Genomic DNA, 16,918 nt, shown 5'->3' on the forward strand with positions numbered 1-16,918 from the left:
TTGCTCTGTCACCCAGGCTGGAGTGCAGTGACATGATCACGGCTCACTGCAGCCTCAACCTCCCAGGCTCAAGAGATCCTCCCACCTCAGCCTCCCAAGTAGCTGGGACTACAGGCATGAACCATCATGTCTGGCTAAGTTTTGCATTTTTTGTAGACACAGGGTTTTGCCACATTGCCCAGGATGGTCTCAAACTCCTGGGCTCAAGCAATTCACCCCTGCAGGCTTCCCAAAGTGCTGGGATCACAAGCATGAACCACCATGCCTGGCCCATCTATCTTTCTTGAAAAAACATCCAAAGATGAAGTTCAAACTACTTGGATTAATTAATATTAGATCTGGTAAAAGTAGGTATTAAAAATCTCTCAAGAACTCTCATCAGACTGAACAAACAATTTCAGTGACCCTACAGAAATGTGGAAGGGTTATGGTTATGGCTCTGTTCACAAAGCATCTGGACAAAAGTTGAAAGTAGGCAATTTCAGTATGAATTTACATCCTTCGTTAGAAGAATAACCCCTTATGTGAACATAAGGAATTTCTCCTCTTGTCAAGGATTATCACCAATTTTTAAAATGTGATTATAACTATGCTAACAAACATATCTACATTTTCTTACCAAAAGACTGGAATGAATTCTCCTCCCCTCTCCACCACCAAATCTATCTTGGTCTTTTTGAATGGTGGAAATATGGGTGATTGTTTTCCTTTCAGCTTGTCCACCCTTGCCAAACTTTCCTTAATGATTACAAAATTCCTTTTGAAATTTAAAAAATAAAAATAAAAACCTTACATTAAAAACCATGAAAATCCTTGAAGACAGGTTGCAAATTTTTCCAGAATTCAAGACCTGAAAATACATTTCTACTGATAAACTTGTATTTTCCTTATATTTAATGATGTAATGTATATAACATTCTTGGAAGGCTTGATGTTAGCAAACATCATTATTATGGTTATTATTAGGCAGGTGCAAAAGTAATCATGGCCTTGGTAATGGCCATTACTTTTGCACCAGCCAGTATTATATATAAATGTGTAATTCATTATTCCGGGAGTAGTAGCATATGGATTAAAAATATAAGTCACATATAGTCTTCTGAGATTGCGATGTAGAACAGTTTAGGTTAAAAGTGCTGACACCTTGAGCAAGTTACTTACACTTTCTGGACTTCAGTTTTATCAGCTATAGAATAGAAATCATAATAATAGCTCCTACTTTGTAGGACTGTTATAAGAATTTACAGGCTCTTATAATTAACGGCTGACACATAGTAAACACCCAAAATGGTGGTAGTGATGGTGGTGGTGGTAGGTATGGTAGAGGTGGGGTGATATTTTCCAACAATAGCACTAATTTGATAGCACCCCTTTGGATCATCAGAACATCCAGTGTATTTGTTAACAAACTATCATTAGGTATGATAAACATCCAAAATTTAATAATGATATTAAATCAAGAAAAATGGTTCTAAATGATCTGACAGTTGAGTTTTTTTATGTATGTAATGGCAAGAATATAGACTTAATGATACAACAGTGATTAACATAAATCTATTTCCAAGTCTTCAGAATTGCTTGCATATTAATTAGCTCTAAAGTATGGTACCAAATTTCATCTTTTTACTTTAATTATGTATATCAATACAAACTGTAGTGAATATTGTGTATGAAGCTAGAGTTTATGTTTAATGATTTTAAATATGAGAAACAGTACTTTCAATTATTCCAGTAGCTGGTCCCCTAATATGCAGTCTGAGGTTACATTTTTGAAGATTTAAAGCAGAAGGTTTCCAATGGAGTCTTCTTTCCATTCCTCCTTCCCACTTCCCTTATTGTTATGGTGGCAAACTGCTTAATTATCCTTCCTACCCCAAGAGACTAGGCCCCAAAATGGGCTTAATCAGAATGCCTCAACACTACAGTGTCCTCCAAATGTAAGAGCATTAGAGCAAGACACTGTGCAACTCTATCAACAAGCTCATCTGCCATCTTAAAGCAAGGATATGGCTTTGTGATGAATTGGGAGATGAGACATGAGCACAGTAGTTGGTGAGGTGTGGATAATACAATCTAGTCTTTCAATTAGATACATTTCTCCTTTATTTGGCATTTAGCATTTCTTGTCTAATTGCCTTTTGTCACCTTTAAAAATATTGCCCAATTGTCACAATATGCTATGTTATTGATTTTGTTTCATTTGACACAAAGTACGGCTTTGTATCAACTGAATGTTGGCTTTCAGCTTTTCCTTAGATCAAAAAATGAGCTATTTTTCGACTGGAGGCAAACTCCTTTCATGGTTATCTATCAATTGCCATGGAATAGCCATTCGAGCCTCTGGAAGAGTAAAAAACTATAATATAAAATACCACGTGTACTACATTTATTTACAATTGATTTTCTCTTCTAAATTTGTGTGAAGAGTCTAATGTTTTGAGAATCAGATCAGCTTTAAATGAACAACAAAATCCTACTATCTTAAACGTCCTCAGAGAAAATCCTTTCATAATTTGAATCATTATCCTATAAGAATTAAATTGTGTACATCTGGATAATCATGTTGAAAGATATGCATTATGTCTTAAAAAAGCAGACTATACCTATGCATTGAAAAACAATAACAAATCTTATCACATTATTGAATTTTCCAGATGTTTAGCTTGACATTTTTGGAGCATCTGCCATTAGAGCTGGAGGCTTCCTTGTGTGAATCCTCAAGGCTCAGTTGCATTATATAACAATTAGCCTAAGTGGCTGGTAATTAGACCTATCTGTAGTTTCTAAGGGTAAAAGAAATGTCTCAGAGGTGGTCTCCAAAAGTATGAGGAAAACAAAAAGGCCTTTGCTTCTTGTTTCTAGTGCTTCTGAGGCCTGCCTGCCATAATCTCAGAAGAGACTCCAAGTTCTTCAATAGCCCGTGAAGGCTGCATGCTGAGGTTGTCTTCCTTACCTGGTTACAAAATAGAGGCTGACACTGAGCTGTGAAGCACTGGACAACCCCATTTCTACACAGACATTTGGCACACCGGCTCAGCCGCCAGTCCTCCCCATCCTGAAATACATGGCCTTCATAGGAACAGGGTTCTGGAAGGTCAAAGAAACAAGGATTACTAGGGGGATGGCATTTGTTGATCCCAGGGCTGACTGCGTGGGCGTGCAGCCAGTGCAGTTGCACAGAGCCCACTGGTCAGAAGCCCAGTGCACAGAAGGAGGTCCTGCATTTGGTGTTCAATGCTCTGTAGTCACTGTCTTGAAATCTCTGAATTTGTGTTTTATAGGTGAAGCTTTGAGGCTCAGCTCATGTGTGGTCCCACCTGCTGCTGGCTTCCTGGGATGAGTTCTCAGCTACCAGCTCCTCCACTCCATCCCAATGAATGCTGTCATTCCCAACCCTCTTGGGGGCTGGTGCCAGGAGGTTGCATGCACCCTATGCACCAAGTCACAGGGTAGAGCCTGGGGTGTCTGTGAGGGTATCCTCTCACCCTTCATTCCCAGGCCCGAGGGAGGAAAACATTAAATAGCAACTAAAAAACATGACAAATATGACAGGTTGAAAGAAAGAGATCACAGAGGCAAACAAAAAAACAACAAAAAAAAGCTTTTTCTCCTCTTTCTTTTTGAACAAGAGACCCTACATTTTTGCAAATTATGTTATTGGCCCCAGTTGATCCTCCAATCTTTCCAGGAAATATACGTCCAAAGTCTTTCTCATGGAGAGTCAATGAGAAGGCCTCTTAGGACCTAAGAAAGAATCCCACAAACTCAGACAACCTACTCTCCACACCACCCCCAACTCTGTTGTTCCAAGTATTTTCACTTGTAGGGTTGGTTATTTAGCCCAAAATGTCTGTCAGTCCTGTTCTGGTAGGTGACATCTGAAATGCATCAGGCAAGCATTTTCCTTTCATCAATTCTTGGGCATATTTTTTCATCCCTGGAATTCTCCAGGGTAAATAAAGGATTGCTAGAAATGGAATAACTGGGGATCAGAAAGAAATGAGGTATCCTTTTAATGAGAAAAAGCAAGAATAGAGTGTACCTTCCAGTTGCTGTTAAATAAAAGTATTCTGGCTATTATATGTTGTGAGAGTGCCTAATACAGCAATGACAATAATTCCTATTTATTATATGGTATACACTACCTAGTTATAAAAATGGAAGGGGACACAGATCCACAAAGTGTAATAAAAAGAGTATGGGAACAAGCGTGGATTCTGAGGAGAAGGCCTAAAAGTCTGACTCTGGCTTGCTGAACAAAATCTGGGTGTCTTGGTTTCTAGGCGGCCATAATTTCTTCAGTGACACCTACATGGGGAGCATGTCTTTATTTCATAAATAAAGACATAATAAATAAAGACAAATAAAAGGCATGCTTCCTGTTGTGTGTGTCTTGGAGAAAGATGTTATGTCATCTCAAAGACAAGCCAACAGAAATAGTGTTGATGATACTATACAGAGAACTGAGTTATTCCTTTTTCTGTCCACTAAGGAGGCAAAAGGAACCACTTAGCCTTACGGAATCATATCAAAGGATCTTTTCCCTATTCTCTTGCTTCTCAGGAGCTGTGAATGCAGAACTGTAAATCAGAAACTCACAGAATCTCAAATTTGGAAGGGCACTTAAGGATTTGTTCCAATCTCACTCTCTGGGACACTGCGCCCTTCCAAGTGCAAGGTTTTGCACTTGATTCCAATACGGAATGGGGTTAGGAAATCTTTGAGCCACACTGAGCAAGAAAGAGAAGAGTTGGGGTGTTGCCATGTGTTGCGGGAAGTCAGGGACCCTGAACGGAGGGACCAGCTGGAACCACGGCAGAAGAACACAAACTGTGAAGATTTCATGGACATTTATCACCTCTCTAATAATACTCTTACAATTTCTTATGCCTGTCTTTACTTTAATCTTTTAATCCGTTATCTTCATAAGCTGAGAATGTACGTCACCTCAGGACCACTATTGTACAAATTGATTGTAAAACGTGTGTTTGAACAATATGAAATCAGTACACCCTGAAAAAGAACAGAATAAGCGATTTTCAGGGAATAAGGGAAGATAACCATAAGGTCTGACTGCCTGCGGGGTCGGGCAGAATAGAGCCATATTTTTTCTTCTTGCAGACAGCCTACAAATGGACGTGCAAGTAAGAGAGATATCGCTGAATTATTTTCCCAGCAAGGAATACCCTGAGGAAGGAATGCATTCCTTGGGGGAGGTCTATAAACGGGCACTCTGGGAGTCCTGTCTTATGTGGTTGAGATAAGGAGTGAAATACACCCTGGTCTCCTGCAGTACTCTCAGGCTTACTAGGATTGGGAAATTCCAGCCTGGCAAATTTTGGTCAGACCAGTTCTTTGCTCTCAAACCCTGTTTTCCGTTAAGATGTTTATCAAGACAATACATGCACAGCGGGACATAGACCCTCATCAGTAATTCTAATTTTGCCTTTGCCTTGTGATCTTTATTGCCCTTTGAAGCATGTGGTCTTTGTGACCTACTCCCTGTTCATACATCCCCTCCCCTTTTAAAATCTCTAATAAAAACTTGCTGGTTTTGTGGCTCAGAGGGCATCACGGTCCTACTGATATGTGATGTCACCCCTGGAGGCCCAGCTGTAAAATTCTTCTCTTTGTACTCTTTCTCTTTATTTCTCAGACCAGCCAACATTTAGGGAAAATAGAAAGAACCTATGTTGAAATATTGAGGGCTGGTTCCCCTGATAGCCATGTGAACCTCCCAAGCAAAGAGGGTCCCCTTCTACAAGCTCATACTCACTCCCAGGGCCCACACAAACTGGGCAGCAGCTTCCTTCAGGGATGAATGTCAGCTCCTGGTGTCCACATGACAGTGGTGGGCATGGTTGGGGGGTACATCGGACTTCCCCATGATTGCAAGAGCACACACTACATGGAGAAGAGGCCCATTCTGTTCCATGCTGTGTGTCAGGGAGACAGAAAAAAAAAAAGGTTAGTGCCAAAACACAGGCTTTCATTTAGCCAAACAGAAACAAATCTTCTCTTATCCAAATTAAGGATGGAGCTCAGGGAAAGGTGGAATAAAGCTATGAGCTTGCAAGGTTGAGAATGGAATTTGCAATGCTCCAAGTCAAAGGCCAGTTTAAACATGGACTTCTCTTTCTATTACCCTGAAGTTTTTTTATTTACAAATTTCAGAAAATTTGTAAATACAAAATACAAAAAGAAAATAAAAATAACCTAATCTCCTACCATTTAAAACATTCTATAAAGCCCCAATTCAAATACACATGTTTACTGTGTTCTTCATAACGACTATATCCTTTTCAGTAGCTCTCTCTGATCCTGTTTCCTTTCTTTGACTTTACTTTTTATCCTGATTAGTTCCCATATTCCACTTCCCCATTTCTCTCCCTCTCTCTCTCTCTCTCTCAACTGTTCCAGTGATCTCATGGTCCTGAGGAAAGTGTGATAGCCAACAGGGAGGACAAGCAGGAAATGATGTACCCAAGCACTGAGTTGCACAGACCAAGGATTTACTTGGCCACATGCACATTTGCAGATCCCAGCTCAGCCCTTCCTGCCTTGGAAACTATAGGTAAGTGACTTAATCTTTTTCAATCTCAGTTTCTTGATCTAAAATAATGAAATGGTATGACAACATTCCCTTCACCAGTGGGCTCTTCTAAGGGTTAAATGAGCTAGCCTGCTAAAGAGCCACCCAGGTGTGCAGTGTACTGGTGCTCAATCCAGAGTAGAACAGTGTTACCCAGGGCTGGGGAGATGTTGGCCAAGGCTACAAACTTCCAGCTATAAGATGAACAAGTTCTGAGGATCTAAGGTACAGCATGGGGGGTGATAGATGAGTTATTAATTTGATTGTGGTAATTATTACACAATATATATGCATATCCAACCGTGTTGTACACCTTGACTATATTTGATCTTCATTTGTCAATTAAACATCTTAAAATAAAAAGATGCTCAAACTTCTCCCATTTCTATTGCATGATTTCCTGAACTTCCTCCCTTCCTCCACACCTTGTATTGACTGTAAGTAGCAGGAATGGACACAGATACAAAGGTCAAGTCCTCTCCCATCCATTCTTACTTCTGCTACAATTATATATAAGTTTCAAATTTAGTACAGCATAGAAATGGGCAAGTCCACAAACTGTGGGCCAATAAAAGACAGGGCAATTGACCTTTATGCTTGAAAAGGCCTACACATGAAAGCAAAGAAAGAACTTAAAAGAAAATTGATAGGATTTAATGAGTTAAAATTTTTAAATCTGCCAAAAACACATCATAAAATATATAAAATAAAATTAAAAGGCAAAGGACAAACTGATCTTAAAAATTGCAGATTATATTAATTAGAACTAAACTCTAATATATAAAAGCATTTATAAGAAGTAACAAAAAGACATTTCAAATTTTAAAAATAGCAAAAACTTACAGAATGTTCAAATTTATTAATTGTAAAAAATACTAATTATAAAATTATAACGTTTTAAGTATCTGATATGAAAAGACTTTAAAATTCATGGTACCTAGACTTGGTGAAGCTACAGTGAAGGGAAAGAAATTCTCTCACACACAAAGCCTTCCCTCACGATAACACCTGGAATCACTCAACCAGGGGATGCCTCCCCAGTATAATCATACTTGAAAAGAGGATGTAGTATCTGTGGTATTTCCCCTGGGCTTATCACTAGACACAGAAGACTTAAAATTAAATTTTAATGACTAAAGATGTCACAGCTTCAATACTCAAACTCTTTAGATGCCTTGACCTACTAATTTCACTTTTTATATGTTATCTGAAGAAAATGATTAATGACACACAAAAGGCTTAAATACAAGAAATGCCATCTATTGTTCTTTATAGTGAAATTGGAAATATTTTAGTGAAAATTGGAAGCTACACAAATATCTAATAACAGGGAATCATGTTCTCCAAGAGTACACTAAGGAACTATTTACAATATAATGTTATATAAAAAGGCAAGACATAAAACACAGCATAATTCCAATTATGTTAAAACATAGATCTGTATGTATTATCTATCTCCACTGCCAACCCCTCCACCAAAACTGAAAGAACATTAACAGCGGTTTTCAGAGTATTCGGATTACTAGTGATATTTTTTCTGCTTGTATACTTTTCTCTTTTCCAAATTTTCCCCAAGAAAATATTTTTTGTCATCAGAAAGCAAATTATTGTTTAAAATATCTAATGAATCATTTATATATCTTAAAGTCAAAATTAATGTCTTAATTTAAATACTATAGTCTTTAAATTATATATATTTGACTACATATATTTAAAGTAAAATCTTAAAGTCTTAATTTAAAGACTATACAGAACAACTTGAGGTAAACTTCATTTTACTAAAAATTAGAAGACTGCTCTAAACATCTAGACATTTCACTTCATAAAACAAGAACTTTTGTTACTACCAAGAAACACAACTGTTGTTTCCAAAACATTGCAGTCACACTACCTTTCAGACAGAGACCAGAAAAATTAATTATAACAACAGCCTGCCAATCACCAAAGTTGTTGTTCATCTGTAAAATAAGAGGGCTATATTAGCTGATCTCTTCAGTACCCACTCTCTCTGATCATGTAAATTTATTATCTAACTCAAAAGACATAAAATTAAGCAATGGGTTCTCCCTTCCCAAAAGCCTGAGAATTGTGGGAATTAAGAAAAACATTCAGGCCAGACAACGGTGGCTCATGCTTGTAATCCCAGCACTTTGGGAGGCCAAGGCGAGTGGATCACTTGAGGTCAGGAGTTCAAGACCAGCCTGGTCAGCATGGTGAAATCCCATCTCCACTAAAAATACAAAAATTAGCTGGGTGTGGTGGCAGTTGCCAGTAGTCCCAGCTACTTGGGAGGCTGAGGCACGAGAATCACTTGAACTTGAGAGGCAGGGGTTCCAGTGAGCCAAGATCATACCACTGCAACTGGGAGACAGAGTGAGACTCCATCTCAAAAAAAAAAAAAAAAAAAAAAAAAGGCTCCACTGCTTGATGTCAAAGCCACAGAAGAAAGTCCAGACGGTGATCCAAAATGTGTAGCATGGTGAAAAGAATTCCCTCTCACATCTCTCCAGGAGACAAGTCACCTAAGTTTACTCCATTTTTGTGTCTTTTGACTTTGAAACAGTGACACCTCCTTCCCCAGAGTGAGTGTTCTGAGGATTGATTATGCATGCAACACACCCAGCCTAGAGATCAAGGCATCAGCACATGCATATATATATATATGCATATATATATATATATATATATATATATATATATATCAGTAGTTCTTCATACAAGTTTATGAAAGCATTATTTTTTATAAACACTGTAGCAGCAAAGAGAGCTCTGTAAAATGAAGGAATAATAGATACACAAAGCAATGCTCCCACAGGACCCAGTTTTACCTGTGCCATCTTAACCTCATTAATACTGTTTCGAAAACATGACATCTTGACACTGGGCAGAAGCAGACTCTGCAGACAACATCTTAAATATATTCTCCTGCATAGTCAACTAACAAGTTGGCTTGGCTGTTGACATAAGTCCAAAAGAAAGATAAGGTCATAAAGCATTTGCCTGGCTTACTGACAGAACAAAAATACAATTTTTCTTCATATAATTTGTTCCTGTTATGGAGTTATAGATCCAGAATACTAAATATCTGGGAATGTTCAGTGCATATTATAATTACATCCTCTACTTTGAGGAGAACAAGGCTGAAGAACTCAATACTTATTTCTTGCCTCATACACATAAATTAGTTATCCTTTTAGCCTCACAAACAAAGTGAGCAGGCCTGTCCCTTCCTACTCCCCATTCAATCAGGTTGGGCACTAGAAGCCATTTCATTTTTCAGTAAACCTTCAAGCCCCATCTACTCAGATTTGACATTATCTGGTGCTGAGGTTAGATTAGTAAACAGGAAAAGAAAGGGGATTCATGGTCCTTTCCCCTCCCTTTCACAAGGTAATTTGTGGGGAAAGCACAGAAAAAAAAGTATTCAAACAACTCTAAAACGCATTTGAGGCTTGCCTCCCTGGCTGGTTGGCATGGTGAGGCACAAATCCAAAAGTTAATTTCAAAGTATAGCTTTGCGAAGGTCATAGATGAAATGATCCCCCAAATCCTGGCTATAATAAACCCTTGCAACACTCTCAAATAACCTGGAGTCAGCCAAAAGGTTCAAGTGTTTTCCTCACTCCAGGAAAGATCTTGAGACTAGTCTTGACTTGCTGAAATGCCAGTTGTATAAGACGCTGCCTCCTCTGCAAGCAAAGGAGGTCCTCTCCCAAGGCTCCGCTGTTTTATTAAGGGGTAGTCTTCTCACGCAGCCCTTAGCTCAGCCAGTTCTTCACTTTCCTTTGTTTGAACCATATTCTCCGGGGACAGTATCACTTCAACTGCCTCCCCTCCTGCCACACCCAGTCTATCCTAAATCCTCTTCTCAATCTGTCTTAGGGGAAAGCTTCCACTTCAGATCACCATTCCAAAGTTCTTAAAATGCCAGGCTATTTTATAGCTACTGGGAGTCTCCATTACCTGCCCTAGGGGAGGCAAGCCAGAGGCCAAAGAGAGAGGATCACTGCTATTCAGCAGGAGGGGAAAGTACCCTGGAAACTGCTCCCCAAACAAGCAAGAAAGGAAATGCTACAAGAGTCAAAAATAAACAAACAAAACTAGTGATGCAAGTGATGAGGTGAGACCCAGACCAGACCAAACAAGCATTTAACCCACTCAAGAAAATTAATACACTAAGGAGTGTTTGGTAAGAACCTAGAGGAAGTGAAGAAAGAAAGAGAGGAAGGACAGAAAGACAAGAAACATAATTATTTTAACTTTATTAAGACTAAAATTAGAAGATTTTGTCTCGCCTTAAAAAAAATCCATCTTCTAGCTCTATTTGAAGAAGCAATCCACTAGAGATTTTTTCCCCAAAAAACTATAGTTTTGAAATTCATCCTTTTGCTCAGTTACATCAAATACCAGAAATATAACATTTTCAGATGGAGTAAATTTTGAAAGACACATATGGAAAAGCAACACATGGGTATATTCTTACCCAGTTTAGAGCTTTCTACATGGTGTATTATTGCAGAGGGATGAACCACAAGGGAAGTGGGGAGAAGAAAGACCAGCGGGAGAACTTTCTGAACTCTCCCTGCAAAAGTGGGAGGCTAGGAGGATTTCTAACTAACCCAAGGCAGATCTGTGGTCCCAGAGCTACCCAGCCACACTGGTTAATGACCAACATGCCCTTAAGATGAGGTCATAGAGAAGTTGGAGAAAAGATTTACTAATTTTTTGAGTATTTTATTCACCTGTGTTTATTGAGCACCTACTCTGGGAAAAGTTCAGTGCTAAGTGCCAGGTAAGTGAGAGGCAGGAAAGATAATTGTAAAAATATAGAAAATATTGTCAATATTCTCAGGCATCTTAAATTAAGAAGACTGCACATGTGCACACACATGACATGAGAGAGCATATGATGTCATTAGTGTGGTCCATGCAAAGATTTACTGAATTCTGGTACCACCTTTTATTTGATATGTCTGGTTTTTTTTTCCCCCAGATCCTGGACTTATTTTGGCTCCTAACAACTCCTTCACTTGAAAGATTCAGGTTGAACCATGCACTTATCATTCACCTTGAACCATGCACTTATCATAATCATTCGGAACTGGCATTATTTTCATCACCACTCTGCCCTGAGGCACTTTTCAGTTCATAGGGATTTTCTTCTGTGACATTTAAAGACAACACCACTCTACATAACACAGGCTGAATCGAGCAGCACATAGTGATACGTGGTCTGAAGACATTCTCAGTGTAGATCCTGCTTGGATGTCTTTCAGCAACACATTGTGCAGAAGTGAAAGAGTGGCTTCCTTGTGTAATTAGGAAACAGTGGCTCGAGTAAGATAATCCTGCCCTACAGGGAAATGAGCACTGTGCTTTCTGAATTTTAGGTCCCCACACTGAATAGCAGCCTAAAGTAGATATATCAAATCCTACTAACCTATGCTCTCTCCTGAATAAAGAGACACTAACTAGGGGAAAGTTTTGTATCAGGTGGAAGATGAGGATTAAAGCAAAGTCTCTTTCCATCGTATTCAACCGCACCTACTACCTCAGGTAACATTTACGTATCAATGAAGATAAACTGTCTATTTTCATAATTTCTATTATAGACTTTGCAGTTGGTACTTTTTAATCATATTTAATATTTCTAAATTAATCCTGAATGATCTGAAATGAGAAAGTGTAATTTTAAGAACTTGAGAAAAGATTTCTAGTCCTGTAGTTCTCAAAAGGGGGAAGGTGAGCATTTTGCCCCCAAGGGAAATTTGGCCATGTCTGCAAAGATTTCTGGTTGACATGACTGAGGGATGCTACTAGCATCTAGTGGGAAAAGACCAGGGATGCTGCTAAATGTCCTACAATGCAAAGCACAGCTCCCACAACAAAGCTTAAAATGCCAAGGCTGCTAAGTTGAAAATTTCTACTATAGTAAAAAGAGCCCTGAATTAGGAGTCAGAAGACCAGGGTTCTAGACCAGGTTATACCATTTATTAGTAATATGACATTGGGCAAGTACCTAAGCTCTTTGCAATTAAATTTTTTCGTATTTAACATGGGAGTAATAACATCTGCTCTACTCACCAGCTCAGGATTGTTTGTAACTATCAAATTTAAAATGTATGTAGTACATAAAAGGAGGGAGGTACTTTTACTATTCCGCATCACAACTTCTTCAACATCAACATTCTCAGACACAAATTCAATCTACAAATATTTATGTAGAGCCTACAGAATGTTTTACTCTCATACAAGAAACCTAAATGCTCACAGAAAGTCAAATGGGCTTCAGATCCTCCACAATCCAGGCAAAGAAAAAAACTCTCATCAACACAAGTTTAACATTCAGCTTTTCCCTTGTCAGAGATCTGCAGACACAGAATCAACCGTGAGTCAGAAAACACTTACCTCATGGATTTTCTTTTCATGATGGCAAGATCCTGGAGTCCTCAAAACACACTCAGGACAGCATTGGTTGGCAGCTATTTGAAGCACTTCTCCCTGAGCATTTAAAAGCAGCTCAAAGTAAAACAGCAGCAGCACACACCAAGTCACAATAGTTCATCAGACCCTAAGTCATCTTACATTCACTAAATCTCATGCGTTTCTGAGGTGACAACAACAGATGGGATAAAATGAATAGACTGAAAAAAAGGTTCTGTGTCCAGATAAGCTTCGCTCAAAGATAAAATGAACCCCCTCTGTAAAAGTAATTTCCTTGAAAAAAAAAGTCTACATCTTTTCACATGTGATGAACTTGAGACTTTGTTTCACTAGAAACCCTAGGAGATTTACACAAGATAAGCAGTTTTCTCCTGCTGGGAAGAGGAAGAAGACTCAGGTGGGGGATGGCCACAGAGCTGGCAGGTCTTCCAGCTGTCTGGTATCTTACACAGCCTAGTGCAGCCAGTGAAGCAGCTGAAGTTCTCATAGGTAACTTTTACCTGGGACAGGAGGTTGCAGGACAAAGTTCTGAGAGGAAGTAATATCTCTGCAGAGGTATCATATATACACACTGCGGTAAGCTGAGTAGAATTCCTAAGCTCTAGTAAAGATCTACATTGTTCCCAGAGCTTCTATAATTGCAATTGTGTTTCTTGATACTATCAAGAGAATAGGCCACCACCTGATACCCCAAGATTTACTGGGGAGGTGTCACATGTCAACCATCCAATCACCACTGTAAATAATCTGTTTATCTAAGAGTTGTTAAAAATATGGAGTGAAGAGCATTAGCTTGTCTTTGAGGCCCACGACTCTCATATTAGATCTTCCTACTCATGCTGCTCCTCTACTTAGGATTTTCTCAAGCCTAGTGATGTGGCAGAACAGGCAATTAGTGATTTTGACCAAAAATGGTAGGAGATCCTACATTAGCCAGGAAATCATGACTTATCCACAGGATAAAAGTCTACCAAGAATTCAACCAGTAGAATAAAAAAAAAAAGTTTGTGTGTGTGTGTGTGCATGTGTGTTAATGTTATTAATATTTATTATTTATTTTTGGTTGCTTCATTTTTAAAAAAATTGTACCTACAAGAGAATTCTAACATCATATATCTACAAGAGTGGATGGGAAATAGGACTAAGTTTTTACAACCATTAACCCACTAAACAGATAAATACATCAATAAAGTGATCATCAAATTCCTATTTTTTTGATAAAGGATAAAACTTATATGACATGGGATTTTATGAAATTATACATACTATGCAATATTAATCACTTTTCAGAAAAGTGTCCTCTGAACCCCAAGATAAAACTACACTTGTCTGATTTCCACTAAAACAATTAGAGAAACTACATTAGCCTAATTTCCACTAAGAATTTCATACAGATTGAAAATAACATGATCTAAGTGTTGATAGTCTAACATGGAAGCCGGGAGCAAGGGAGAAAGGCAGGTGGAATGGAAGACTTCAAGGAATGTTTCATGCCCCCAGATTAGTTTTCTTTGTTTTACATAAAAGCTAACTTTCAGATTTAGCCCTCAAAGCTCATTTTATAAATATAATAATATGTATGTGTGTGTGTATATACGTGTATGTGTTTGTGTGTATATATATATATATTTGCTAGTGGCAGTAGCGGGAGGGGAGAGGATGGTTCCCAACTTGGTCTATCTATTGAATTTCTGGTGGAACATGAAAGAGTTAAGTTAAAGGAGGAATAAAAATTTTGCGTGTGGGTGCTTGAAGAATGAGAATCAAGGAGTTCCTGCCACCTAACCATGTAACCCTGAATGGCTTGGTGAGCTGTGGGCTGCATGGAACACAAAGGAGTCCTTCTCCAGGCTTTGCAGTGTTGTGGTTTAGAAAGTGGTTGCAGGGGCAAAAAACATCAGTGAAGATCACTGGGGGCAAGATTACTTGCTTAGGACCTAGGAGAACCACCAACAATAATGATAATTTGATCATTATAGCTAACACTTATTGAGTGCTTACAATAGTGGGGTACTCCTCTACACATTTATATGCATATGTACATATATGCATACTACATATATGCATACATATAGATATATACATATATATATAGAGAGAGAGTTAATTTAATTTTCACAACAACTTTATTAGGTAAATGTCATTATTATCTGCATTGAGGTTTGCAGCCAAAACCTTACCACGTAATGCCGTGCTCCTTTGAATGGCATTGTCTTTTGTGCAGACATATTCTCCAGAAATCCTTAGACAGGATAGCTTCTGACAGAACTGGGTTAACTATTCAAGGTTCTAAATACCTTTGTGTTCTTTCTCTCAATCTTTTTCTGTCTGTCTGTCTTTCTGTCCCTATCCAGCTAGCTATTCTATATGAATATAAGATATGGATATAGAATCCACGACCTGTGATTATAGAATGAATAAATGACAGATGATAAAATATGTCTTTCAGCATTGCCATTGACACTAGGTTATTTCTAGTCAATCCATAGCCAAAACAAACTGCTTCAAAAAGGTAAAAAATGATAAAAAGAAAAACAAGTTATTAACAGTAACAAGCCAAGCGTGGTGGCTCACACCTATAATCCCAGCACTTTGGGAGGCTGAGGTGGTTGGATCACTTGAGGTCAGGAGTTAGAGACCAGCCTGGCCATCATGGTGAAATCCCGTCTCTCCTAAAAAATACAAAATTAGCTGGATGTGGTGGCACATGCCTGTAATCCCAGCTACTTGGGAGGCTGAGGCAGGAGAATCACTTGAACCAGAGAGGCAGAGGTTACAGTGAGCAGAGATCGCACCACTGCACTCCAGCCTGGACAGCAGAGTGAAACTCTGTCTAAAATAAAATAATAATTTAATTTAGGAACAGTGGTGATTCATGAACTTGTGCCACATACTAATGTAAGGGTACCACAGCAGGTCTGAATAACAGCAACACATGCTGTTGAAAGCCCAGAGGAAAACTTAAAAGCAACATGGTAGAGTAAAAATCACACTGGGACATAAGCCAAGGCCCAAGGTTCTTGACATGGCCATACCACCTCCTAGCTCTGGATAAGTGACTAAACCACTAAAAATCAGTTTCTTTATTTACAGACTGAGGAAGTCTGACTAAGTGATTTCTAAAGATCCCTTCTAGTTCTTCCATTCTATGATCCTATTTCATTACTTGAAATAAAGAGCCCAAAAGCTCTGTGGAATATTTACATGATCTTAGAGTTGAAAAAGTTTCTTATGGTTGGATCATCTGGTACAAGCCTCTCATTTTACAGATAAGGAACCTCCTTCCTTAGAGTTCATGCTCTCTGATTCCTATGTTGCCTTCATCCACAAATTTGCTGATCACTCTCTCACTTTCACTCAGTAAAGACTTGACACCTGGATCTCTGTTTTTTTTTTTTTCTACCTGTGTCTAGATCATTCTAGACAACTTCAATGCCCATTAAAATGATATTCTATCTTTGTACACTCTCAACCACCTCAGTTCAAGCGATTTTCATCTCTATTTCACACAGTCATAGCCAACCTTAAAATCTGTCCACACTCCAATGAACCTGGGCCTCCTGGTTTTTAGCACCCTCTCACCCTTACTTCCTCCAGGGAGATCCTTGAGCACTTCTTTACCTTCCAGTCTTTCAACCCCCAGCTGGCCTCCCATTCTCCTATTCATGTTATCCTCAATGTCCAGCAACCACTCCTAATTCACTTACTCAGTCTCTCCTCCCCTCTAACTCCCATCTCTTCAATTTCTCTCTCTAGTCTGGGCTATTACCCTTTCCCTCCTAAGGTGATTATATGTCTTTCATGGTAATATCAAAAACTAAAAAGTAAAACAAAACAAAACCCTCTCCTTTCCCGTATGAGATCATTACAAAAATGTTGACT

General features: G+C 38.7%; 1 protein-coding gene across 2 annotated transcripts in view; it reads right to left on the reverse strand.

Annotated features, from left to right (window-relative positions):
• Positions 1-16,918, reverse strand: part of FRAS1 (Fraser extracellular matrix complex subunit 1) — a 490,598-nt gene that overhangs the window by 281,001 nt on the left and 192,679 nt on the right. For both annotated transcript variants that reach the window (XM_008957670.5, XM_003832280.6), the window contains exons 4-6: positions 13,001-13,093; positions 5,777-5,936; positions 2,954-3,087 (exon numbers count right to left, since the gene is read on the reverse strand). In XM_008957670.5, coding sequence (XP_008955918.2) covers positions 2,954-3,087; positions 5,777-5,936; positions 13,001-13,093 — 387 coding nt within the window. The remainder of the gene's footprint in view (positions 1-2,953; positions 3,088-5,776; positions 5,937-13,000; positions 13,094-16,918) is intronic.

The sequence above is a fragment of the Pan paniscus genome, chromosome 3 (assembly GCF_029289425.2).
Source record: "Pan paniscus chromosome 3, NHGRI_mPanPan1-v2.0_pri, whole genome shotgun sequence".
In the NCBI taxonomy this organism is placed as follows: Eukaryota; Metazoa; Chordata; class Mammalia; order Primates; family Hominidae; genus Pan; species Pan paniscus.